This window comes from Phyllostomus hastatus, unplaced genomic scaffold, assembly GCF_019186645.2.
Source record: "Phyllostomus hastatus isolate PE091 unplaced genomic scaffold, TTU_PhHast_1.1 phas_scaffold_1674, whole genome shotgun sequence".
NCBI lineage: Eukaryota > Metazoa > Chordata > Mammalia > Chiroptera > Phyllostomidae > Phyllostomus > Phyllostomus hastatus.
Genome location: NW_025334011.1, coordinates 30,902,553 through 30,929,977, shown reverse-complemented (window position 1 = coordinate 30,929,977; position 27,425 = coordinate 30,902,553). Strand labels below are relative to the sequence as shown.

The window sequence follows — 27,425 nt, the reverse complement described above, 5'->3', positions numbered from 1 at the left end:
AAGTTTTTAAATGTTCTGAGAAAGGCAGTTTTACCACTTATTTTCTTAAAACTTTTTAATTTATTCCTTTATTTTTAGAGGGAGGGAGGAACAGCAATATGCGAGAGAAACATCAACTGGCTGCCACTAGCACGCCTCCAACTGAGGATCTGGCCCACAACCCAGGCAGGTGCCTAGACTGGGAACCGAACCAGTGACCTTATGGTTCACAGGCCAGCACCCGACCCATTAAGCCTCACCAGCCAGGGCTCAATGTAAAGTTTTAAACTGCTTCCAAGATGCCAACTAATTGTCTATTTATTCATGGCTCACTTAATTTTTAATTATTCTACAGATTTTGCTAAGAAAACAAATATTCAATGACAATCACCTGGTTCTTCAAGGAACTTTCAAGGGTTTTGTTTTGCTGGGCCCAGATGTCAGTAAAAAGAACGGTCAAGATGAAAAAGACAAATTCTTAGGAAAGTACATTGTAAGAACAAGTTCACATTCCTTCCCTGCTTTGCCTCTCCAGCACTTCGAACCATTCCTGGAGTCCTGTGGTTCTAACTTTAGTGCACAGAGCCACTTGGGTGCTTATTTCCCTAATCCTACAACACCTACTCCCCCTCCCCCACTCTGATTCCGTCAGTCTGGGGTGGGGCCCAAGACTGCCTTTGACAAGAACACTCATGTGATTCTAAGGCACTTGAGCAGGACCTGGAGGCTCTCCCTTAAAGATCAGGTCTTCCTCCTGGGATCAGATGAATGACACAGACCTCTAAGAACCCAACCCTTTCTCTTTACAAATGTAAATCTTCACAAAGGTGATTTCCTCAAGAGCATAATCCATTTACCTCACTTGCTCTCAGTAGGCCTGCCACCAAGGAAATCATCAGCCTTGAAGATGTGACCTACATTTAAAGTTGTTCAGATTTAGTCATCATGAGTATTTTTTTTTAAATAAAGTTCAACAGTATGTTCATTTCTGAGGTTTCCAACACATTTTATTTTGCAGACCAATGGTTTTTAACTTTTGAGGACCAACATCTGTATAAATCCCTATAGAATGTCCAATTAATTTCAGTTCTGTAGCAGCCTCTCAGGTACCACACACAATCCTTACGGCTTGAGTACCAGTGACACCAGTGACACCAGTGACACGTGCCAGACAGGCTGCCCTTGGGGTCCCAAAAGGGGTAGGGGAGTGTCCATAGTAAAGCCTCTTCCAGGGGCTTTCTCTCCTCAGTGGCCGTTTCCTTTGGCAAGAAGTTGATTGGTTCACATGGCTTTATTGCCTGTAAGCGGGAAGCATTCACAAGCTTGCAGTGATGTGGTGCTTTTTCTCTCATGCAGACACTTGAGGGGCCAGTGCACTTGTGCTTAATGACAGGAATCCCTCCAAATCACTTAGTAGTTTACAATATAAGGAGGCCTCTGCTTCTAAGTAACACAGATAAACACCGTTTTAGATTGCCTGTTTTTCCTAGAACTACAAAATTTAATTCAAGAAAATATAGGTCCCATGAAAGACTTAAAAGTTTTATAAAACTAAAATCTAGCTTTTCCCCAATAAATTGTACTTTAGCCAAAACCCTCCCAATGCTTCTAAAATAACACTAAAAGGGGCATCTGATTATACAAGAGCAATAAAAAAAATTAAATATTTATTTGAACAAGTTTGAGTTCAAGCTGCAATGTTGGCAATGAAGATTTTTAACATATCACAAAAAGCGTGCACAAAAATGTACTGGCACAAAGGACAAAATAATGCTCAGAATTAGGCTAAGTAGCTGCTGATTTTAAGAAAACAAAAGGCCTGAAATCACTATACAAAATATAAAATGTATTAAGCACTACCATCCACAGAACAGTATTTATTATTGATTCTATTTAAAAATTATTTGTGTAATTATATATTGAATTGTAAATGAGTATTATACATGAACCCCCTTTTAGAAGGCAATTCCTTGTTGCACTATAGAACATCTAATTACATTGCAAAAAGTATCCTGTTTTTGCTATTGGTAAACAGTTAATGATATTACTGTAATTAGGAAGGCTACAAAAAAAAAAAAAGAAAGAAAATTTTTTTTGTCTTCCAAATGCTTTCCATGCAGATTAAATTAAGCACTTGCCTTGTTTAACTGAATGCACTATTGGAAAACATCCTGGGTCAGAGATGCTCCTGAATTAGAAGACTAGGCTTTACAAATCAAAGACTCAAAGGAATCATGCAACCCTCTTCCTAATGAGATACCATTTGCCACTTACCAATTCCGTCTGTCCAGAATACCATTCGAGACACTTAGAAAAGATCAGACTGATGATAAATATACATGAAGTGAAAGACACAAACTGCGAGTTGACACTACAACTGGTAATGTCTGTGCTATGTCAAAGCACCTTTAAAAAGAGCCTATGCGGCAAGAGATAAGTGTCTAAAGATTCAAAATGAATCAACAGTATTGGATAACAATATAATTCTCAACTCAGAAGCTGCCTCAAGATTAGGTGCATCTTCAGTTAATGTAACAGGAAAAAAAAAGGCAATGGATTTTATTTTATTAATTGCATCCATTCACAAATTGACCTCAGGTCACCAATGTGTAGACACAATGAAATTTTTGTTGTTTATAGTCTTTAATTGAAATGATGATAAAGGAAATAAATCTATTTAAAAACAAAACCAAATAGCTATTTCGGTCTAGATTAAGAGGTGGCACCAGGTGTGGGATTCACATTTTGAGTAGCCACCTGTGGTGCAACTTCGATGATCCGGGGTTTGTCTATGATTCTGGCTGTACGGTTGCCCTTCTCTACGATCCCAATAATCCATGCTTGGTGACCTTCACCATATTTGGGGGACTTTATCTCTGCACAGAACCGAGCTGCTTGTTCACGGGGTAAACAGATTAGAAGGCCTCCTGGCAAAGAAAAAAAGATTACCATTAATTGTGATGTTGTGTGAGCAATTTCTCTATCACTATCTTTCTAAAACACTCCTGGCACAGTTCTATGCTCAATGGAGAACTACCTCAAGCTGCCCTTTCAACTAGGAAGCCTATTCCGTTCTGCCTTTATCTATTCCACAGATTAAACTGTAAGTAAGCAGTTTATTGGAAAATATGTGGTAGCTATTTTTTCCAATCTACAGTGAGAGAAATATTTAAAAACAAGAGAGGTTTCCCTTTTTAATTCTCTACATGGATTCTTTGTTTTACAAAAATGTTTCCTTTTTTTAATTTAAAAATTAAGATCATGAAAGACTACTTCTCAAAGTACCTAGGTTCTCTCATTTGCTCTATCATTATCTTCAGAAAAGTACAGAATCTATTTAAATAAATTTTCATTGCTGTTTCAGTAGCAAGGGCACAAAATTTTATTTGCAAATAGCAGTAACACAATCAGGAAAAAATCTACTCCCTCATCTTAAAGGGCCCATGCACAGACTTACTCAGACTCACTCCCTGTGAGCTCCAGTGTGGGGGCAGCAGACTGAAAAGCACCAGATATACAGGGAGGAAATGAATGGTCCAGCATCAGGGCGAGAGCTGGGGGACAGCTATCTCTCAGACAGAAGTGCTGGCAGAGGCCACTGTTCCTTTTCTGAGTCATTCCCCATCAAAGCCCACAGGTGGGCACCTTTTCTGAGACTCCATCAACCGTTCTCCACCCTGGTGATCCCCTGAGTCACTCAACTTTTAAGCCCACCTAAGCTGTTTCCAGTGGCTTTTCCATATGAATGGCTTGTCTTGGCACACCTTGGTCCATGCTTCAGATTTCCCTAAAATATCTCAAATAAGCAGTATCTGGCTTCAGCAAGCCCTGTACCTCTTGCTAGGTGGCACCAGGCTCGGCACTAGCAGCAGCTGGCCTCAGCCCATAGCTTGGCCTCAACTGGGTACCTATAAGTCCAGCACAAGTAGCAGCTATCTGCAGATTGCTATGTAGCTTATGCTGTGTGACCTCAGAAAGAACATAGGCCATGGCTGATCCTGCACATGCCAATAGTAATCAAGGCTCAACTACAACAGGAGGGTGTGCACAGCCCACATGAAGGGTGTACCTCGAGTACCCAGTTTGGGTAATGGGGAGGCTGTTACTGGACCCTACTGGACACCTACTACATTAGGCCATTCTACCAAGCACAGGAGATGTAGCAGCTCTACCTAATACACAGAGACAAAGACAGGGAGGCTGCCAAAATGAGAAGACAAAGAAGTATGGCGATAAGCAATCTATCAGATGCAGAGTTCAAAACCCTGGTTATAAGGATGCTCAGTGAACTTACTGAGGACCTCAACAGCATAAAAAAGATCCAGTCAGAAATAAAGTATATACTTGAAATAAAGAACAATTTACAGGGAAAGAACAGTAGAGTGGATGAAGCTAGGAATCAAGCCAGCAATCTGGAATATGAGGAAGCAAAAAATACCCAATCAGATCAGCAAGAAGAAAAAAGGATCCCCCCCAAATGAGGATAGTGTAAGGAGCATCTGGGACAACTTCAAGCATTCCAATATTTGTATCATGGGGGTGCCAGAGAGAGAAGAGAACTGGAAACCTATTTGAAAAAATAACAAAAAACTTTCTTAACTTGGTGAGGAAATAGACATGCAAGTCCAAGAAGCACAGAGAGTCCCAAACAAGATGAACTCAAGGAGGCCAAGGTTAAAGACAAAGAGAGAATCTTAAAAACAGCAAGAGAAAAGCAGTTACCTACAAGGGAGCTCCAAGAAGACTGTTAGCTGATTTCTCTACAGAAACTTTGCAGGCCAGAAGGGACTGGCAAGAAATATTCAAAGTGACAAAAAGCAAGGACCTACAAGCAAGATTAGTCTACCCAGCAAAGCTATCACTAGATAAGATACCATCACTTTGTATCAGATAAAAGAGCTTCCCAGGCAAGAAAAAGCTAAAGGAGTTCATCTCCACCAAACCAGTATTATATTAAATGTTAAAAGGGTCTTAAGAACAAGATAAAAATTATGAATAATAAAGTTGCAACAAATATATACCTATCAACAATCAACAAACATGCAAGCTGAACAGAAACAGAATCATAGATACAGAGAATGTTCTGATGGTTGCCAGTTGGGGGACGGGTGTGGAGGAATGGGTGAAAAAGGTGAAGGGATTAAGAAGTACAAAAAGGCAGTTACGGAATAACCATGGAGATGTAAAGTACAGCACAGGGAATACAGTAACCAAAGAACTCATCTATATCACATGCATGGCCCATACAGTGTGGGGACTGCCTGAGGGACTGGGGGCTACTGCATGTAGGGGGACAAAGGGGGAAAAATTGGGACAACTGTAAATGCATAATCAATAAAATATAATTAAAAACTGCTAGGTTTCCAATGAAAATTTAGTGACTTATTTTTCTCCCTTATCTTCCTCCCTCCCATTCTATCACCAAACAGGAAAAACACTGAACTTAACTAATACTGCTCCACCACACACAGGATGGCAGGAGGCTGGTTACCTACAGCACAATGGGGCTGAGAACATTTTTTTTTTTTTGCAAAAAGGCCAAGGTTATCAGCACTGACCTCACACCAAATGGGGTCATGCTTATGTATTTGGCTTCTTCCTTCTCATGGAACTTTCCATTAGCCCTATTAGTTTAATCCTCAGATTTGGGCCCAGGATCCTTATACCTGATGTCTCCGGGCAGGTCCCATGCATGAGGCCAAACATGTTTCCGCAGGCCTTGCTCACAGCAGCCATCTTGGCCAGGACAGGGAGGTTGTGAATGACAAAGGACACCTCATTCCTCTGTTGCTTGGCCAGGTTCTGCGCGTGACCCAGAATTCCAAAGCCCGTGATGTCAGTGGCAGCGTGGGCATTGAACGTGTGCATGAGTCCTGCAGCTAAGAGAGACCAGAAAAGGAATTTATTATCTGGTGTAATAATTGGAGACTTTCTGAGGGAAAAAAACCCCCACCTTTCCTCAAGTCAAAATCTTAAATATGCTCTGATCTCAAAATTCCTAATTGTCAGGGGGATAGTATTTTGAAATAATGAAAATGTAATTTTTAAAAAATCAACAAAACCCACAGTGAAATTTTCAAAGTGGTTTCTTTTAATTTCAACCACTTAGAACTATCAGCTGCTTCAATTAACAGTAACTTCCCAATAAACTAAAAAATCTGTTCACAGTGAAAATTAAACCTGTGTAAACCATCTTAAAATACAAAAACAGGGCTTTCAAAGACTGACAAAAATTTAAGGCAATCTTGCTGGAAGTAAAGGTTAATTTCTTAATTTTTAATTAAAAAATACTGTTTATTTTTGGATTAGTTTTAGGTTTACAGAAAATTGAGTGGAAAGTATAGGAAGTTTCCATACGCCCCATTTCTCCTATTTTAATATTTACCACAGTGTGGTACATTTGTTACGTGATACACCGATACTGATACATTATTAACTGAAGTTCACAGTTCACACCGGGGTTCACTCTTAATGTCTGTAGGTGTTGACAAATGTATTCATAACATGCATCCATCATCATATTATTATACAGGTATGTTTCACTGTCCTAAGAATCCTGTGTTCCTCCTGTTTATCTCTCCCCCTTAGGTAACCACTGATGTGGTTACTGTCTCTAGCTTTAGCTTTTCCAGAATTTGGAATTATGGTGTTTGGTCTTTTCAGACTGGCTTCTTTCACTTTGTAATATGCATTTAAGGTTCCTCCAGGTCTTTTCATGTCTCGACAATTCATTTCTGTTTAGCTGTCAATAATATTCCATTGTTTGGATGTACCATTTTATTTATCCACTCACTTGCTGAAGGGTGTCATTGCATGCAAGTTTTAACATTTATAAACAATGCTGTGAGAAACATCTTTGTGCAAATTTCTGAGTGGACAGACGTTTTCAATTCATTTGGGTTAATACCAAGGGAGCACAACTGCTAGATCATGTTAGTATATTTAGTTTTGTAACAAATCACCCAACTGTCTTCCAAAGTGACTGTACCATTTTGCATTCCCACCAGCATGAGAGTTTCTAACGCTCCACATCCCTCTCATCATTTAATGTTGTCAGTGTTTTCGTCTTAAACCATTCTAATAGGCATGTAGTTTTGAATAGCATCTTGTTTTAAATTGCCATTCCCTAATAACATACGATGTGGAGCACATTTCCCTATGATTATTTGTCATCTGTGTATCTTCTTTTGTGTCTTTTCAGACCTTCTGCACATTTTTAAATCGGGTTGCTTTCTCAATGCTGAGTTTGAAGAGTTCTTTGTATATTCAGAATACCAGTCCTTTGTCAGAATTGTTTTACAAAGACTTTTCTTCTAGTTTGTGGCTTGTCTTCTTATCCTATTGGTGTCTCTCATAGAATGTGTTTTTTGCATTAATGAAATCCAACTTGTCAGTTTTTTCTCTTATGGATAGTACTTTTGCTGTTTTATCTAAAAAACACCACCAAACCAAAGGTCACCTAAATCTTCTTCTCTATTATCTTTTAGGAGTTTGGCAGATTTGCATTTTACAGGTAGGTCTATAGTCCATTTTGAGTTAATTTTTATGAAAGGTGTAAGGCCTGTGTCTATAATGTTTTTTCTCCTATGGATGTCCAGTTGTTTTAGTACCATTTGTTGAAAAAATTATCCTTTCTCCATTGAACTGCTTTTGCTCTTTTATCAAGGATCAACTAACTATACTTACATGGGTCTATTTCTGGACTTTCTAGACTGTTCCATTGATTTTTCCATTCTTTCACCAATATCATACTGTTTTGATAACTGCAATTTTAACAGCCACTGATGTTTATTACTGAGGTTTACTAAATCAAGGGGGTTAGCATAAAAAAATAGCCAATTTGTAATTCAATCATTTTTCTGCACTTATTAGATGTGACTCTTCTACAAAGACCTTTTTAAAAAAGTTATTTGGTTTCCCTCAAAATAAAGCCTGTACAAGAACAGTAAAATATGTGGTTGATTTCCTTTACTTATCTGCAGAACAAGCTGGCACCCTAGCAACTTCCAAAGGTAACCTACACATTTTAATCATTATGATGTCATTGATTTTAGATACCTGATATACTTCAACTCTTTTTTTTAATGCTCACATTGTCTTGCCCCCTTAAATTTGACTGGTGAGAGCCTCTTCAAGTTATGTGAAGTGACATTATCCTATCAGTTGCTGATAGCTCCATTACTTTCAAAGCATGGGAATGGCCCAGACTTATTATGTTCAGTATTTCCTGTCCCACAGTTGGCACCAGCCATTTCCCCAAGGAGTCTTGGCATTTTTTAGTGGAAAATGGTAATTTTCAGATCAGAATCTTGGCACTAGGAGTTCGTTACTAATGGGTTATCACTGCTTCTAGACCTTTGTGAAAGGCTTAGAAATAAGCATTTTTTGAGAGGGAAAAAATGCTAAGCTTATACTAATAATTCCAAATTCAAGATTAGATTTCTTAGCTTTTTCATAATTCTTCCCCATGTGGTTTTGCCATTAAGTTGGTATATATTAGACACATTTTTTAAAAAATGGAGTTAGCAAAAGGTCTTCTTTAAGAAGACAAAAAATATGAATGAAACGGCAATAAATACATATCTATCAAAAACTGAATCTAAAAAACAAAATAAACAAACAAGCAGAATAGAAACAGAATCATAGAGAATGTTTTTGATGATTGCCAGATCACAGTGGGGTGGAAGGCTGGGGTCAGGTGATGGGCAAAAAAAGTGAAGGGATTAAGAAGTACAAATTGGTGCAATAGTTACAGAGCAGCCATGGAGGTGTAAATTACAGCATAGGGAATAGAGAAGCTGAAGAACACATGTGTATGAACCATGAACATGAACAACAGTAGGGGGATGGCCTGAGGGAGTGGGGTGGGGGCTGGGTGGAAGGGGTCAAAGGGGGAAAAATCAGGACAACTGTAATAGCATAAATAAAGTATAATAAAAATGTGGTTTGGATTTGTAAGATGTGCTCTTTATTAAATTTTTTAAACCATAAAAAATGACATAAAACATTCTAAAGTCAAATTTATAAAATAATGAGTGTTCAGAGTGAATCTGCTTTCTCCTTAGTCCCTCTGATATGTAACAATTTTTATTAAAGATCTGTTGCCACTGCTTCTTTTTGAAAGTATAATACACATTACTTCATATTCATAAGAATACACAAAATGTAGCAAACTGTATACAAGATTCTGACCCTTCCTATTTTTCATTTAATCATATCATAGAGATAGCTCCCCAGTGATACAGATTTCTCTTCCCTTTTTATAGTCATGTATGTGCATACAGACAAGAATTCAGTCACCTACGGATGGACATTGGATTGTTTCCTTCTTTTATAATTATAAATAGTGCTTCGATGAATAGCCTTGTACACATCATTTCATATTCTGGCCACTGTACCTTTGAGATGATTCACAGAAGTGGGACTGCTATGTCAAATAAATTTTTGCTAGATATGACCAAATACTCCTCCACAAGCATTCTGTCATACTGTATTCCTACCAACAATGTGTAAAAAAATAAGGATGGGGAATCATAAACACTCAAATATAAGCAAAATAATAATCCAAATTTATAAAAACAGGTCCATTACCAATCCCTTTCTATTGTCAAACTACTTAATTTGAAGGATAAAAAGAAAAAAGACTCCTCAAACAGTTTAAGTGTCACAGGAACAGAAACACAAATGAGAAGCCTTGATTTTAAGTGATGAGACACCAGGAGACCAAAGAAATAATTACTATTCACCTGTGGAATATGGCCAAAAACTATTCCTGGAGTGTAGGGAAAAAATATAGAAAAATTGGATCTCAAAATCAATTTTTCAAAGCTAAGTGAAAGGTAAAGTAATTATCGTGTATCTCTCTGGTAGAACATCTAGCCATTAAAAATTATGTATACTAGAATTATATAATACGGAAAAAAGAATTTAGTAAAGTTAAATGAATAAAAGCAGATTGCAAATACATACAAAATGTATGATAACCACAGGTTTAAAACATCCACAATAAAACAACAGTAAATCACAAACAACCACACAGAAAAAAATCCTGGAAGAATAGATAAAAATATTAATAAAAGCTGTTTTTGGGTGCTGGGACTATGGACAATGCTTTTCCCCTCTTTTTTTCATTTTCTAAAAACTTGTCCATAATGAGTATGATTTTTTTACAACAGAAAAAATAAAGACAATAAACAGAAATAGAAAATATATTGAAGAATTTTTTAAATGTAGCATCATTATAAACTGTTGTATAACCACTTTGGGAAACAATCAGCACTATCTAGAAAAGACAAGGCACACTGGCCAGTGTGGTTCAGTTGGTTGAAGTGTTGTCCTGTAAACCAAAAGGTCATGGGTTCAATTCCCAGTCAGGGCACACAGAAGAGGCACCTAATTGATGTTTTCCTTTCACTTCGATGTTTCTCTCCTTCCCTTTCCCCTCTCTCTAAAATCAGTAAGTATGTTCTCATGTGAGGATTTTTTTAATTTTAGAAAATAAATTTAAAAAAGAGGAAAGCTGAGGCAGTAGAGACCTATTAGACATGTACACCTGAAGCCTTGACCAAGGAAGTTCTCAGCAGCAACCCAAATGCCCAACAAGAGTAGCCCAGATAAGTAAGTCATGGAGTAGAAAATTATACAGTGGAGAAAATTAATGAAATACAAGTATACACACCAGGGATGATGCTCAGAAACATTAAACAGTGAACAAAACAGCAAGAAAAACGTATACAGGTAGAATTCATTAAAAAAAAAAACAACAACTAATTTATTTCTTAAGAATACAAATCTATGGGATAAAAATTTTAAAAGCGTGAGAATAAACATTAGATGCAGAACAACGGTTACCCCTAAGCAGGAATCTAGCACCAGGGTGTGGGAGAAGCACCTCTGGCTTCCAAGGCCACTGTTTCTCATAGGAGACGGTGGGCACGTGGGTGTCGTACCGCTGTTCCTTAGGCCCTGCACATATTTATTCCTAGAGAAGCACCTGTGTGGGTTGCTCTACGCAGACAATCTGGAAGCAACCCAGCATTTGGAATGTATACTCCAAGAGGGCGGGGACTTTTGTCTCCTTTGTTCGCTGCAGTGTTCCTAGCACTTGGAAGAGTGCAGGGCACACTACAGTTCTCTTTAAACATAAACTGAAGGAGTAAACTTTGTATACTACGTGCTAGTCATTCTTTTTGGTACTTCACTGATGTTTTTCTTTTTAATAATCCTGTGAATAGGATCTTGTTTTCCCCCTTTGGCTGAAAGGAAATATATATAATAAATTCATGCATTTTCTGTCCTCAAACCCAAGTCTGTCTATAACCAGGGACCAACAGAGGAGAGTCTGCAGTTATTGGCTAAATCTGGCCCATGGCCTATTCTTCCAGCTAAGAGTGGTCTTCTTTTACATGTTCAAAGAGTTGTGAATAAAAAAATTCAAAGCAATTGAGACTGTATGTGGCCTGCAAAGCCTAAAGTAGTCCCCATCCTGACCCTGTTGTGAAAACTTGCCGACCCAGCAGCAGGCAGCCTCCCGCCCCAATACCTGTTCTGTTGAGCCTTGCCATATTCATCATTGCCTCCTGGTATGCCAACTCCACATCTTCTTGGGTGACCACTAGTTTAATTTTATTCCATTTTTCAGGCTAATACAGGAACATAGATGAGGGAGAAAAGAAGGAAAAAATGTGATTAATCCTTACTTCTAACCTCTGAAAGAAAAAGCCTATTTTTCTTTAGTCATCCTAAGGGGAATGTCATTTTTCAAATTTTGTACAAAATTGTTTTCTTGTTTCCCCCTGTAACTATTATTTTAGGTGTTATTAGAAATACCATAGTGGCATTTTTTATGTTTTCAAGCCACACTTCTGTAGTCAAACACTGCAATTTACTAGCTATAAAAGCTAATGCCCAGGTAATGAAAGGTATGCCAACACTGGGGCAGCTTCCCCTCTGTGGTAGGGTGTAAATCACATATGAATAGTTTTAAACGTCTTTTGGTTCATCTCCCCATCTTCCCGATTAAGCTGATGGCTTTATTTTCATATAATTATACTATTACTAACTACCTGAATTCTGGATCGAGGCATCTTATGGACAAATGAATGTGAAAGCAACTCGATTGTATGTGTGCTGAGGATAGCCGTGGTGACCAACCACAAAGGGTATCATAAAAGTAAGAAGAAAAAGGTGTTTCCCTTTTTCTTTAGTCGATCTTCAAAGAAGATAGCACCATGATTATGGGTTCTTGACATACTGTCATCACGGTCCATTAATGATTATCATCCACGCATTCACTTACTTTTTAACGACACCCAGTAATCTACCACTCAGTGCAGTACCTTAGGTCTATATAAGACCTATTCCTCCTTATTTCATTTTTCCCATCTCACCCGAGAGGTAACAACTGTTCTGATACTTGTTTTATACTTGTCATTACTCCCCTGCCTTTCAAAAAAATAGTGTCCTCATACATATAGATGCCTAAACAACATGCTCTTTGGTTCCTTCTGACTTTTATGAAAAGGGTAATGTACTCTTACAGAGTCTTTGAAACTTGCTTTTTTCAATTCTGAACATTAAAAAATGATATAAAAGCAAAAGAGGTGTTGAGCTGGGGGTGGGGTGGGGAGGAGAGAAGGATCCCAAACCCCTCATCTTTGATGCCCCTTTACCTCATCTGCTTGCAACTCCCTTGCAACTTCCTCAGATATGAGTAGTTGTATTGTGAAACAACTCTGTGCATTACTGCCCAGCAATAACCTTCCAGGCAGATTTACAGAGGACTATACTTGGTGGGAAATCTCTCTACCATCACTGGGTGAGAAGGAAAGAATAACTAGACTGTGGCAGCCTCAGAGATTTTTTCTCCTCTGCTATATCAACTGAACATATTTGGTTATGAATAACATAAAGTTATTCTTCTTTTTCAACTGTTTATCAGGATTGGTAGTTTCAGATGACAGTTGTCGAAATTAAAAGCATCAAAATATGTGAGATACACCACAAACTGTATTAATTTTTGAGTTGTTATGACAATGGGAAAAATCTTAAATGAAGTATGATTATAGCTCGGTGGAAAAGTGACTCAGGATAAATATCTATCTATTCCAGATGCTCTCTCTACAAGATAATTATTCATCAAAATGTCCTAAGTTACTAATTAGTTTGAAAAGAGAAAACAACCAAACAAAAACAACCAAAAACCTCATTACCAAAATAATTTAAATTGTCAGTAACCCTGGTCTTATTTATATCCCAAGCACTAAACTTTCCATACATTCTCTTCCGTATTATTTTTTTTCTTTTTGTTAAATTTATTGGGGTGACACTGGTTAACAAAATTACACAGCTTTCAAGTACATAATTCTATAACACATCATCTGTCCTCTGTATTACTTTTTAGTGATGTTTAAGATATGAAAGATAAAGCTATCTCAGCACCAAATAAACCAAGCTCACTGCCTTGCAAATTCTCTATACGAGCTTCTTTGAAGCCCCAAGCTGGGGTTTACCTCCTTTAAGTATTTAGTACCTAGAACTCTGATTTAATAGAAGAGTAAGGACAATTTGTAGTATTTCTATAAGGGCGTGACTGATACTAAACTCCCTGGTAGTGAAGCTAAAGAAGCTCATTTTTAGAAGACAACCTGATGACATTTAGAAGATCTAGACCTGAAACATATTAAAACATGTCCAAGGGGGAGGGTTTCCTATATGGGCAAGAGGTGACACTTACTTCAGGAGCAGATGTATCTTTTAGTAAAGTAAAAAAGCACATTCCCTGCACTAGCATACTGAAGAGATTAGTTGACCTGAATGAAAATGAATGCCCTTTTCTCCAAATGCCACAATCCTGTAAACTTTTGTTCAGTCCCTCCTCCCCCACTGCAGGCAGGGTCACTCACAATATCCAGCCACTGGTGCACTGCCACCGCCACTTGAGTCCCTAGGGGCTTGGTCAGAACGAGCACGTCCCCAGGTACAGCATTATCTGGCCTGAAAAAAAGAACAAGGGAAGGGCATGGGTCAAATTAACCAAGGAGGTAAATTCATCCACAGTTTAATAGGAGAAAGAAAAGTCTGGTAAAAACATTGCCTTTGCAAACACATTTAAGCCACCACCACCTCCATGTGTTAGAGCCTTGCAACTTGCTACTGAGGCTACTACTGTAACAAAAACACTAAAAGAGAATACAAGAGTCTACCAACTACCTACCAGATCCAGCCCCCCAATAAAATGTATAAAGCAGCAAATCACTTAGACTTCAAAGGCAAAGGCCTGATCAGGCCTTGATTTGGCCATGCTCGTGTCTAATTTTCAATATAGACCCAACCATGCTCTGAGGCAGCAAGACTTCTGAAACAAAGACTGATTCTTAGGCTATGCGATTGGCTCAAATCTGTGGGTCTAATGTTTTGGTGATTTCAGATTCAAGTTTCAAACTCAGACCAACCAAGGGACCAGTAAGTTTCCTACTTGGCACTCAGATTACTGACGACTGGTAGGAGTGGTTGCCTTTAGGAAGAAAAACTGGAGATGCAGATGAGTGAGAGACTACACTGTAGAGCATTTTATACCTTTCAAATCTGAGCCATGTCAACAGTGCCTATCAGTATCTAGTCATAAAACCAGAGAAACAAACAGAATTTGTACTTCCTTCAGAAAATAGAGCATGGTGGCTTTTCTTCACAATGCATGAAACATGGGAAGTGGCAACCTGTGCCAATAGAAAAACTTCTCCAAAGATCTAGGAATGGCTAAAAAATAAACCCACATTAAATGATGCTCGGTATCATTAGTGATCAGGCAAATGCAAATCAAACCAGTTAGATATCACTTCAACCCACTCACATGGCTATTCACAAAAACATAAAATAAAGTAAAATAAAAATAGTAACAAATGCTGGAGAGGATGTGAGACACTGGAATCCTCCTACATTGCTGTTGGGAACCAGTTTGAGGGTTACTCAAGTTAAAGTTGCCACATGACCCTGTAATTCTCAGGCATATATACCCAAGAGAATCAAAACAATATGTCCACATAAAAACTTGTATATGCATGTTCATAACAGCATCATTCATAATAACACAAAAATCTATCACCTGTGACTAAACTGTGGTATGTCCACACAATGGAACATTATCAGCCATAAAAAGGAATGAAGTACTGATACATGCTACAACATGGATGAACCTTGAGAGCATTATACTAAGTAAAAGAAGCCAGACACAAAACACCACATATTGTATGATTCCATCCATATGAATGTCTAGAATAGACAAATCCAGAGACAGAAAGCAGATTAGTGGTTTCCAGAGGATGGAGGAAGGAGGGAATTAGGAATGACTGCTTAATGGATAAAGGGCTTCTTTTTTTTTGCAGGGGTGGGGGTGGGGGGGTGATTGGAATATTCTGGAATTGGATAATAATGATGGCTGTACAACCTTGTGAATATAAAAAAATGAATTATATACTTTAAAATGCTGGATTTTATATTGTGTAAAATGTTGTTATATGAATTATACTTCAATAAAAATATTAAAAATTTAAAAAACAAGAACAAAGTACTGATAGATCTTGCAAAAGGGATGAACCTTAAAAATATTATGCTAACATTATATAAAGTGAAAGAAGCCAGGATAGGGCATGACAGTCAAGGGGGACATGGTTCCTTGTTGGGCTGATGAAAACATTCTAAAACTGACTCTGGGGATGGATGCAAAACTCTGTGATTACTAAAGGACCATTGAACTATATACTTTAAATAGGTGGATTTTATAGTATGCAAATTCTATCTCGATGAATCTATCTTAAGAAAAGAAAGAGAACCAGGCCAGGTGACATGGAACAAAACCAACTTACATGATAAATTCATTGGGCTGGCAGACAGTTGTAGCCACTCCTCCCAAAACAATCCAGGGGTTTAACACTGTTTGGCCGCCCGTTACAGACGTTCCTGCCTCCTCTGCTGCATCTTTAAAACCCTGTATAATTAGGGGCATCACTTTATCCCTTTCCTAGGGTTTAAAAGGACACAAATTAAAAGTCATATAATTCAGTACAAAACCAAGAAAAGAGAGTCTACACTTGTAGTTACAAAGAGAATTGTAAAACCCTAAAGAAGTCCTGAAAGTTTACAGACTGGACAGGGAGTAGTAAGAAAGAAGGACGGAATAGTTTACATTGTAGCCATTTCATCAAAAGCTGGAAGATATTCTAGATTACAATGGGAATGAAGCCCAGACAACAGAGAAGGAAAAAATGGAATGTGACTGGGTACACAGGGCTCTCCAAAACCTGAGCCAGCTCTTTAAACGGTCCGTAAGAACTCCAAGACTCATTTAATATGCACCCTCCGCCCTCCCCAGACAACTGTGTGCAAGTGATGGCCCAACTACACATCTGTGCAGGAGAAAAGGGCCTAATGAAAACTTTTGTTTCTATGAGGCAGGGGAAACTTCTTTTAGGGGACAAACACCAGTACCTTTCAAAAATAATCTAAATGGGAATTCATCTCTGGGTCGGAGAACAGGTAGAGATAGCAAGGTTACAGACATTGCCAGGTAAGCACAGGAACACACGTGACACCCCAGCCCCATCACTGCCTACATCAGTGACCAATCAGCAACCAAAGAGGAGGGTGCCTGTCCCCGGGGGGTGCCGCACACCATGGGTCTATAAGGTTGGTCCAGTCCACAGGCCTGGTGTGGAAGTGGCCTAGACTTTAAAACAAACATAAATGTCTTGGCTTTGGTCTACCCAGAAGAAAGGCAAGCAGGCAGTGGTAATGAAATGTGAATAGGCCAGACTATTTTAATTCACTAATAGCTGCCAAAAAATAGAGAACATGATGAAATACGGAAGTCATGCAGCCTGGGCGCCTTACTTTACAGATGGGAAAAGAAAGGTGACCAGTCCAGTGAAGTGACCAAGACAACAGACAATAAGCAGCTGGTCCATCTCCTACTTACCCTGTCAGTCATTTTATTACTGATCCCCAGGAGCATCAGCATATTGTCACATTCTGTGACCCCCATTGCATAGAGGTCACTGAGGACATTGGCACATGCTATTCTGCCCTGGAAGAGAACACAGACATGAGAGAGGACAAGAGGGGGACTTTCCATATGTGGAAACAAAGAGTGAGTCTACAGAGTAACTCCCAAGAGAACCCAGGGACTTTCCAGGGATGGCAGCTGCTGGGATGGGGTGTTGTTTCTGTGATTTGCAGACTGGTTACCTTTCCTTAATCACAGAATCGCTAGGCCATTCACTCTTTCTAAGTCATCTTTCTTCTGAAATAAGGATAAAAAACTCCCAAACACTAGAATTTTCAGAGGTTTTTTTTTTTTTTTTTGCTTGTTTAGGTTTTTTTCAATAATTTTCTGGCAGACTGGCAGTTACCTTAACAGCCTTCTGCGACTCAGTTTCAACAGTAACGAGGCAACAAGTGGTTTGCAACTTGGGTGCCAAGTGCTGGTTAGGGTAGTAGCAACCTACTGCCCCTTTTGTTTTGGCTTCTCTCATATGCTTTTAAGAAATGCTAGAAAAAGGATGAATTCCTGTTCTAGCTACCTCTGCCACCTGCTCAGGTGGGACACCTAGGGTGTGGCTAACCTCAGTCTCTCAGGAATACTGCTCTAGAGGAGAAAACAGATGGATGTGTGGAGAGAAAACAGGTTTCTATTAACCTGTGTGCTTGTCACTGGCACCTGAGAGGTGAACACCCCACCCTCACCCCCATTTGGCTGCCTCATGGCCCAAGTCCCTATGTGTGCAGCTTGATCCCAGAGCCCTTGGCACACAGGAAGGACCTCTGGTATTTCCTAAGGATAGGATGTTCCCAATCTCCTCATTGGTTCTTCTCGGCTGGTGGGATGGCAAGGTAAAGCCGAGTAGATCAAAGGGTTGCTGATTGCAACTATGCAATGAACATTTGGGAAATATATCCAAGCCAGGCATGATCAGTAGCTAGGAACTTTAATCCAGCAGTTCAGACACATCTTCTACACAGTGAGTCTATAACACAGTTGGGGATTAAAGGAGTGGCCAGAATCAGAATAAATGGTCAAGAAGTTAAATTGTGGTGAGCTGTATTCTGGAAGGAAACATCTAGTATCAGACTTATTACAGGGTATCATAATATCTCTGGCCTGAAACACAGGAGTCAGGAGTTTACAAATATCAAACAAAGAAAATAACTACAAACACACCAGTCGACAGACACTGTTAGTAGACAGCAGGTGTTCTGGCACAAAAGCAGCAGAGGGACTTCTGCCTAACTGCTCATGTGCAGTACCAAGCATGAGAAGGAAATAGATCGCATGACTGCAATTGCAGGAGTCAGGTCAGTGGTGAGATGAGGATGATTTGGATATAACAAAAACAAGAAAACACATGCACATATAAAAGCGCAACCACAACCCAGAACCAAACAAATGGCAGCTCCAGATGTGAAAACATATTAGGTCAAACTTACCATCATGTAAGGGTCATCAACGATAGGATAAATGTAATCTGTGGTTTGCACCAAGGAAAGACCACCATGCCTCAAAGGAATGACACAAGTATCCATTCCAATCCCTGCAAAGATGGAAGTCATCATCATCCACAAATCAACAGGAAAGGCCATTTCATCTTATGCCATCAGTGTTCTGCACAGGAGTGTTCTCCTTGAGATACTTATAGAACAATGCATGCTGCCAGGACAGCAATGTGTTTCCTATCAAGAAGCATAACTGAAATAAATGTAAAACATAACTAGCTGGAGATAGAAAATGGGAGTAAAATTTGTTAGTCACAAAGACTCAAGCTTAGCACGGTATAATTTTAGCTCCTCAGGATGCCTTGAATAGATACTTCCCTATGTATACTGTATCATGGGACTGGCACCATATAGAATTCCTTTAAAGATAAGAATAGCATAAATGGAACTTGGGGTGTCTTATTTATAGTTTATTTGAATTTATCTTCAGACATTATTCTGTTTTCCCAACAGAAAATTTGTAAAATATTTTACACACATAAAATGTTATTATTTCCACATTTTAGTCCATAAGGAAAATAACAAATTAGGAAAAAAGAAGAGGGCAAAGACAGAACAGGAATTCATCATTTCCAACCAAGCAAGTACACAAATACTGTGGTATCTAAAAGCATTGTTTCTTAAGAGAACACCTTAAAATTCCATGTTATTCCCCTTGTAAAAACATGTCACTTTTACTTACTTATAATATGAAGGGGGAAAATGTGCTAAATAAGCCTGTTGCAAATATTTCAATTTATTAGAATTGTTGTTAAACATTTAGAAAAATACAGTCATACCTGGATACTTGCTGGCTTAAGAACTCATCAAACCCTGTACTAGTTGCATATTGACAAGAAAAAATGTTTCAGCACTCGTCACTTGCTCAGGACATTACACTCATACAGTTGTATGAGTCACAAGCCAACCAGAAAGAGAAAATGCTTCATCGTTCATGGTTTCCACACTCCTTATGAGTTCCGGAACGAATTAACATTGAGTAGCACCAAGGTACCACTGTTTAGACAACTAATAGGCTAATTAGGCATACTTCTCTTTTCCTGAAATTAGTTTAGAAACCATCAAAACCAACTTCTAAAATTATACTTCTTTAAAAATCACCTGTAATGCAGGTAACTTAACAAATTCCAACTGGCCTTCCCACCAAGTAGGCTGAGTAGAGTGCTTTCCTATGCCTGTCTTAAAAGGATGTCACCTGCCCTCTGACTTCACCTGTACAAGTCCATCGGCCACAGGCAGAGAAAAAGGCAGGATGAGGTACAAAAAGAAGCAAGGGGGATGCTACCTTCTCAATTCAGAATTCCAAAGGAAACGAAGATAAATCATACCAAATCACATGAAACAAAGACTTATGTACCTTTCATATTTTGCATAAGTAAAATGCTGAGGCACAACTATTTCAGCACCACAGATGGGACAGACCCAATAGATGCTGGGGCATGGGGCACCTTATTTTCCCAGGTCTTGGTCTATTATTACTAATGCAAAAAATAAAATCAAGTTTAATAAAAAGTCACGGATTCTGTGAAGACAGGCTGATTTCTTTTTACTATACCAGATGGCAACTCTTGGTGGGAGATCCAGTTAGGGAACAGAGAGTTTAGTTTCAGAATGGCAACTCTTGCAAATCTGTGACAATGGAATCCACTTTACCAGTGATCAGTTTCATGTGTATTAGCTGAGTGAACATGCAGACTCTCAGAAATTTCACTTAACAATTGTTCTTTAGCATTTAAATTGAAATAGAACAAGAACCACATTTAACTCATATTGATTCTCCCTAAATTGATCATTCTAACTGGTCATTCTGAGTGTATGACTATTCACTTTGGAAATGAGATACAGTTTTTGTTTTGTTTGTTTTCATATAAACTAAAGGACTGCAGAAAGACACACTAAAAAAAATCACCGAATGTTAGGTTTAAATGTTTCTAATTTGGGTATTCTTAAACTTGAATTACATATATTTGTAAAGCATTTAATTTTTACTTATACCTACTATCAGAGCATTTTAACTGATGACTCTTGAGCACGTTCCTAGGGCTGAAAAGCAGCTCACATTATCCTTATTTCCTCTTTCACAAGCCACTGGCTACACGTGGTGCATGTGAAATGTTTATTCCTGATAGAGATGCACGGTGAGTGTAAAATACACACCAGATTTTACATACTAGTATCAAAATACCCAAACCTCATGTTTTATATGAATGTTGAAATAATATTTTCTACTGTTAAATGAAACATAATTAACTTTACCTAATTTTTTTTTAAATGTGACTACTAGAAAATTTAAAATTACACATACGGCTTACATTTCTTTTGGACAGCATTGGTCCATAGCGACTGGTTTACAAATCATCTATCGAATTTCATGGAAGTAAGAGAGTGTGAGCCTGAAATGAGCCACGGGCCTGGAAAAACTAGCGTATCAAGATGAGAGAGGGACAATTCAGGTAGAGGGCAAGTGGGCACAAAGGGAGATGTCAGAGAGTGAAGGAAGCCTCAAGTACCAATCTGAGCAATGGGGAATTCTAGAAGGTTTACAGGAAGACTGAAACCATCCATCAAGAAAACCCAAATCATCACACCATCACCACTGCCAGGAACTATGAACACTTGACAGCTCTGAAGTACCAGGCAACAGATGTACCAAGTTCTTAGATACACTTACTTTAACATTTTTTTTTAGTTAGAATACATTTAATATCTGTACATTTAACAACTGTTATGGTTCATCCCTCAATTAACAGCATCTTAGAATCCAGGAAATATGACACTTTTTTAGAAAAAAAATTAAAAACACATAAGCACATCTGTGTGTATAAACTTACAGACATTCTTACACATACATGTGTATTTATACACACAGTGCATATACATACGATAGTTTCTGGTATCGCAATTTACAGAGTATTATTATACCAGTGCATAAATCAGGAAACTGAGGCTCTGGAGGGTTAAGAATGTGCACAGTAGCATTAGTGACATGTAAGTGACTGTCAGGATACGACTCTAGATCTGATTCCAAAGTCAAGTCATACCATCAAGACATAACACTTCTGTACATAGTTTTAATACCATGCTTTCTTCAGTGTCTATTTGCTTGTAATCTGGGGTCTGTGGCTACCTCTAGTGAATACCATGAAGGCAAATGCCATGGATGTGCATTTTTCTGGAAAAGAGAGACAACTTTCATTTACTTCTCAAAACCATGTGTGACCAGAATCCATTGCCTTTATGTTTATATCTGCTTTTCCCTGCCTCTTCCCTTGCTGTTGACATCTGTCCCCTTTTGCCACTGCTAACGATTAGAGGTGATGCAGCTCCTCTCCCCACTCTGAATACGCTTGGACTTGGAAACCAGATGACTGAAGGCAGAGGAACTGGAAGACATGGATTCCAGGTCTTGGCCCTGGCCAAGTGTCATGGTGCTGCTAGAAGGAGCAAATGATCCTACCCATTACCAAAGCGCTTAACAGTGCATGGCATGCCCAAGTACTCAAAAAGGTCAACCGGGGGAAGTTCTAAAGAGGTATTCATAAGGTTTTTATTGCATTGTTTTGCCCCATTCAGTAGCTTGTTTTTCTTGACAAAGCTACTGAAGAGCTTTTTCAGTATACAGATGCTTCTTAACGTTCCTAAGTCAAAAATACATTTAATACATCTAACCTACCAGACATCATAGCTTAGCCCAGCCTACTTTAAATGTGCTCAGAACACTTATATTAGCTATACTTGGGAAAATCATCTAACACAATGAATATACCACCAACAGAGTATCAGTTGTATCCCTGGTGATTTCCTGGCTGACTGGGACTGCAGCTCACTACCCAGCATCACGAGAGAGCATCAACCTGCATATCACTAGCCCAGGAGAAAACTGGAATTCAAAATTCCAGGTACAGTTTTTACTGAATGCATACTGCTTTTATACCATCATCAAGTCAAAAAATCATGAATTGAACCATCATAAACTGGGAACCATCTGTGTTTTTATTTGTTGACATGCTGATATCCAACCCAACTCATTCATGTGGTATTTCTCCACACTCACACATCAGCTAGGTGAGGCCACTTCAGATTGAGTTCCTGGGAGTCCTAAGGCCCCTAGAGTGTGGACTGTGAGTCTTCCTCTCTCCCAATCAAAGCAACTCTGCTTTTATCTGCCTTATGTATCAGGGAAGAAAGGAGTACCCTGGGTTCAAAACCAAGGTTGTATTCACAATAAAATAATGGGCGAAAATAAATAAGAATCTTACGAAAGAAAGCTGATCAAGTCACACATGGTAACTACAAAACATCCAAATTCCTAGAATACCCACCAAACAATCAAATCACAAAATGATCAGTCTTGCATCACATACTGTCAAACCACACAATAAAAGCTAACAAGATCCCAAAAGCCTAGAATTTCTTTCTGAGCTTTATGTTTGGGAAAAGGCAAACCACCAGGAATTCATCAGGAATTCAGTAAAGAAAAAAGCATGGCTCTCAATTCCAGATGACATATGGGGGCAACCACCATTTCAGTCCAGTCTTCTCCCCTTCTGTGCCTGGTATATTCTTCTTCCTCCCCAAAGGAACTTTTCAAACAATGCATATTTGGGAGAAACACCCAAGTCTCACCACTCCCAACCTGATCACTGCTCTCAGTGTACTGCACACTGGTGCATAAGCACCACCTTTCCTAAGGTGATAGAGGGAATGCAAGCATTTTAAGGAAATGTTTAGGATAAGGGCATAAAGGAGTTTCTGCTTAATCCTTAGCTAACAAGAAAAATCGATATAATTAAAAATGGTTTTACCATAATATAACTGTCTCAATCTTGTACTTAATAGTTTATAAATGGTTACAGCACATTTCTTGATGCTTCTCAAGCACTTCCTCCTCCAGACAAATTACAATAATGTAGTAAGCTACCATTGCTTTGTTCTTCGAATCTTTCTTAGAAAAATTTTGTTTAAAGGCAACATGGTTTTTAACTCTTTGACTACACTGCAGCCAAGATATTTTACGCAGGGAAATGTAAGAGAAACAATGGTTCACATACCAAGCCTTGGCATAACTGCTCCCAGAAACTGTTCATCTTCTTGGAAGTGGTTCTCTTGTAAGGATTCCAACAATTTCTGCAGGACATCTTGGGGAACTTTGCAGCCAGTACCCTTCAGTTCTGTGAATCTGGTTAGCCGGAAGCTCTTGTCCAATTCATAACTTTCTGGGTTAAAGGACTCCCGTGTAGACATGGTTCTTGGGTGTACACACCTCACAGCTGGGCTCCTCCCCTTTCTCTCCTAGTCTGCTGGTTTCTTTATAGATCAACCTGAGTATCACCAAAACACAAACACCATCAAAAGATTTCTCACTAGTGCCCTGAGTGGTATGGCTCAGTGGATTGGGCATTATCCCACAAACCAAAAGGTTGCCAGTTCAATTCCCCATCAGGGCACATGCCTGGGTTGTGGGGAGTGTGAGGGGCAATGAATTGATATTTCTCTCCTTCTCTTCCCCTTTAAAAATAAATAAAACCTTAAAAAAAGAAAAAGATTTCTCACTAGTACGTACGAAAAAGCAAGTGAATACATGAAAGTAAAAAGTAAATGTGAAGAGGACTGAAATCAGTGACTCTACTGGGAAATGACGATTTGGGGCCATTACAGTTCAGTCAGTGATACATAAGCCAAATATGTCATTTTAAAGTGACTGTACCATCATAGGCATCCTCTAGGTAAGATCCAATGTTTGTGTTGTTGTAAATGTGGCTCTGAGGGGTAGCCAGACCTCCTCTGAAGAAGGAACTATGGGCCAGCTGGTTTACATGACACAGTGCCATCTTGAAAAGTAAATCACAAAGGTTCTTCTAGTGTGAAGCGTTATGAAAAAATGTTTAGTCACTTCATCTGTCAACTCAGAAGCATTGTGATTTAGAAATTAGATGCTTGTTAAAGTGGCTTTTCTGGATATCTTTGCTCTCACATAGAAAAATAAAACACCCATGGGATACTCTGCAGGAAAAAGATGTTGAAAAGGCATTTGGTGAAATTCTTCATGATGTTAAATTCAATTTTAGAAAAACGTTTTTACTGAGCCAGAAGTACACAACACAACCCAAAACTAATAGGTCGTCTCACTAAAGTACACAACTTGAAAACTGGAATTGCTGTTTAATAGTCAAGTACATTTTCTTCACGATAGCGGTGTCAAGTTCTCTGTGTTACTGCAGTGCTAGTTCCTAGAAAGCACACATCTGCTCAGCAAACTAGTACACACACATCACTGACAAAATATGCTACTATTCATTTGTTTCATCACAGAACTAAAATGATAAATTAAGCTGTACTAAATCACTAGCTTTATAGTACTTGGTAGCAATGGAACAAGTACTTCCGAGTTCCAAACCTTTGGGGCTAAACCAAAAACTCACCATGTGCTCCCAGGGTTTACAAACCTCCACACTGTATTCTATTGGACATAGAATTACGGACACCCCAAGTTTGAGGGTCAGTTTCCCTTATAAAATGTATGCTCAAGAACATAATTCCCAATTATAGAGTTTTCGATCCTTGCGCAGGACATCACTCAAGTAAATCTCACAGAGCCAGAGTCTGGGCCGTAATCCAAGCCGTCTTTACGAAAACATGTTGGGGTGAGCAATGATTTCTGTGTGAAAGCTGCAACAGTGCAACATTCCAAGAAAACAACCTGTCCAAAAGGACGGCAGCGAAAGAGCAAAGCAAGTGACCGCTATGGGAATTTTTGAAGCCATTTGAGAATTAGTAAAGTCCTATAGGACGTTGACTTGGAGGAGTTTGGAACAAAAGCAAAAGTCCTTTCCTCTCAAAGTCTCATTTAACTCAGCCTCACTCCTACCAGGAAACAAACAAACGAAAACACCTCACTAGGCATCAAGTTATTTTCCTACTCTAATCCCTATCCAAAAAAAAAAAAAAAAGGCAGGAGGGGAACCTGTGGGACTAACTTCCTTTTAAACATCACTTATATCTTCACAAGTTTTTAAAGGGAATAATAAAGTTCAAAACACCTCAAACCAAGAAGGCACTCAAGAGTTTTAAAATTCCAAATGGAACAAGGGACACGAATCACACATTCACAGGCTAACATTAGAGTCAAATTCTTACATTTTGGGAGGGAAATGAGGAAGGGGGTCTGTTTGGGAGAAAGAGCAATTAATGTGGGGAAGAGGGGGCGAAGGAATGTGCATAATAAGGGCTGTCAGCTCCAACCCAAAAGCCGCCAGTTTACACCTTTAAAACAATGACATGAATATTTAAAGATAACGGTTAACCCTTTCCTTTCCCAGTCACGTTTAATTTTCTTTCAAAGAGACGGCAAAGAGTGCCGCACGGCTGGGGGAGCACAGTAAGTGGCGGTGGGAGAGGGTGCAGCCCCGGCTCGATACCTACCTACCCAAATCCCCTAAGCCCAGGACATCAACAATGGAGGGGACACGGCGACGTGGGCGCAGCGACCAGGCGCTCGCCATGAAGCACACGTCGAAGTCACCAGAGCATGGGGCACGGAACTGCGGGACACCTTAAAGCTTTGGCTGCCGCCTTTAAAGGCCAATCGGGCCTGGGCTCTTTGTGTAGCGCGGGGGGCTGGCCGCGGCCTGGGGAGGCAGCGCGGCGCCACAGGACGGGCCATGCCCGCCCGATCGCCCGCTCGTCCTCCCAAGCAGCGGCGGCGGGAACCGCGCGCGGCCCAGTGGCCGCAGCGGGGCGAGCGCCGCAGGACCCCGGCTCGCTGGTCGGCCCGGGGGTCGGAGGGCGCACGCAGCAGACGGGGCCGGGGGGGGGGGGCGGATGGCGGGAAGGCGCTGGGCCAAAGGGACCGGCCTGGGTTCTCCCCGGCACGCGCCCGCCGGCCGCCGCCGCCGCCACACAAAAATGTCGGCGGGCGAAAAAATTAACCCCTACGTCTCCGCCGCCGCCCTCCCCCTCCACTCCTCCCCCGCCCTCTCTCCCTCCCTCCTTCCCCGGCCCCGCGCGGCGGCGGCGGCGGCGGCGCGGGCGGTGCTTCTTTTTTAAAGCGGCCCCACCAAGCCCTGGCTCGGCCCCTCTGCAGGCAGTGCTGGTGCGCGCCGGCCGTGCGCAACTCCCGGCAGCCCGGGCGGCCGGGAGGGGGATCCGCACGGCCGCCCGGGGCCTGCGGACGAATATTCCCCTTTAAGCCTGGTGTCGCACCCCCCCTCCCCAAGCCGGGCGCTTACCGGTTCGCTTTGCGCCCTCCGCCTCCTCCCGAAAACGGGCCGCCGCCGCTCCCACAATGCACCGGGCGCGCCGGGCTCCCTTAAGCGTCGCCTGAATAAAAATGCCGCTCCCGGCGGCGCGGAGGGCGGGAGGGCCCGGGCCACGCTGGGCGCCGCGGGGGCTTGGCCCAGCTCCGCGGGCCCCCGCCGGGAAGGAGCCGCCACGCTCCGCCGTTCGCCGCGCCAAGGGGCCTTTAAGGGCCGTCTACCTCCCTTTAAGAGGCGGTGGGCGTCGGCCCGAGCTGCACGGTGGCTGCGTGCGGCCCGGGAAGGGGGCGGGGGCGCTGTGCAGGCCCGAGCGCGGCAATGATTGGTCTCGGGGGAGGGGTGGGGGGTTGCAAAGCCTAGGAGCGGTGGCATCGGTTCCCTGATGCAAAAAGGATTGATTTCAAAAGTTGCGAGTTGCATTGGCAGCAACCTCTGGCGCCCAGGCCACCTAATTTTCCTCGACCTGCTGGAAAGGCCAGGAATGTTTTCCAAAATCTGTCCGGTCTCAGCGGCGTTACCCTGTGGTACGCTGTACCTGCTCCCCGCGCGCACACGCTGTGTCGTGCTGGAAGACAACGACCCTGGAAACAATTTTTTAAAAAGAGTGGAAGCGGAGGGAAAGGCGTCTTTGCGAAGACGAAGGGC

At 40.5% G+C, this 27,425-nt stretch overlaps 1 protein-coding gene across 3 annotated transcripts; it reads right to left on the bottom strand.

The window, feature by feature from the left end:
* Positions 1-949: 949 nt before the first annotated feature.
* Positions 950-27,045, bottom strand: SEPHS1 (selenophosphate synthetase 1). 3 transcript variants are annotated; one of them, XM_045858035.1, is made up of 10 exons: positions 26,754-27,045; positions 23,577-23,846; positions 18,460-18,563; positions 16,952-17,059; positions 15,843-15,997; positions 13,884-13,974; positions 11,522-11,621; positions 5,646-5,858; positions 2,737-2,906; positions 950-1,422 (listed from the first exon to the last, which is right to left on the bottom strand). In XM_045858035.1, the coding sequence occupies exons 2-10, from the start codon at positions 23,767-23,769 to the stop codon at positions 1,390-1,392; spliced, it is 1,167 nt and encodes a 388-aa protein (XP_045713991.1). In that variant the 5' UTR covers positions 23,770-23,846; positions 26,754-27,045; the 3' UTR covers positions 950-1,389. The 3 variants fall into 3 exon arrangements, with proteins under 3 accessions (XP_045713991.1, XP_045713988.1, XP_045713990.1); XM_045858032.1 differs by lacking the exon at positions 950-1,422 and having other exon boundaries at positions 1,616-2,906; positions 26,754-27,043; XM_045858034.1 differs by lacking the exons at positions 950-1,422; positions 26,754-27,045 and adding an exon at positions 25,948-26,214 and having other exon boundaries at positions 1,616-2,906.
* Positions 27,046-27,425: the final 380 nt, after the last annotated feature.

Excerpts from the sequence above, each read along its gene's own strand:
- SEPHS1 (XM_045858032.1), bottom strand. The coding sequence starts at position 23,769 with ATGTCTACACGGGAGTCCTTTAACCCAGAAAGTTATGAATTGGACAAG. Across the intron at positions 18,564-23,576 it reads AGCAGTTATGCCAAGGCTTG|GGATTGGAATGGATACTTGT; the intron begins GTATGTGAACCA and ends CCATCTTTGCAG. Across the intron at positions 13,975-15,842 it reads CAGCCCAATGAATTTATCAT|GCCAGATAATGCTGTACCTG; the intron begins GTAAGTTGGTTT and ends TCTTTTTTTCAG.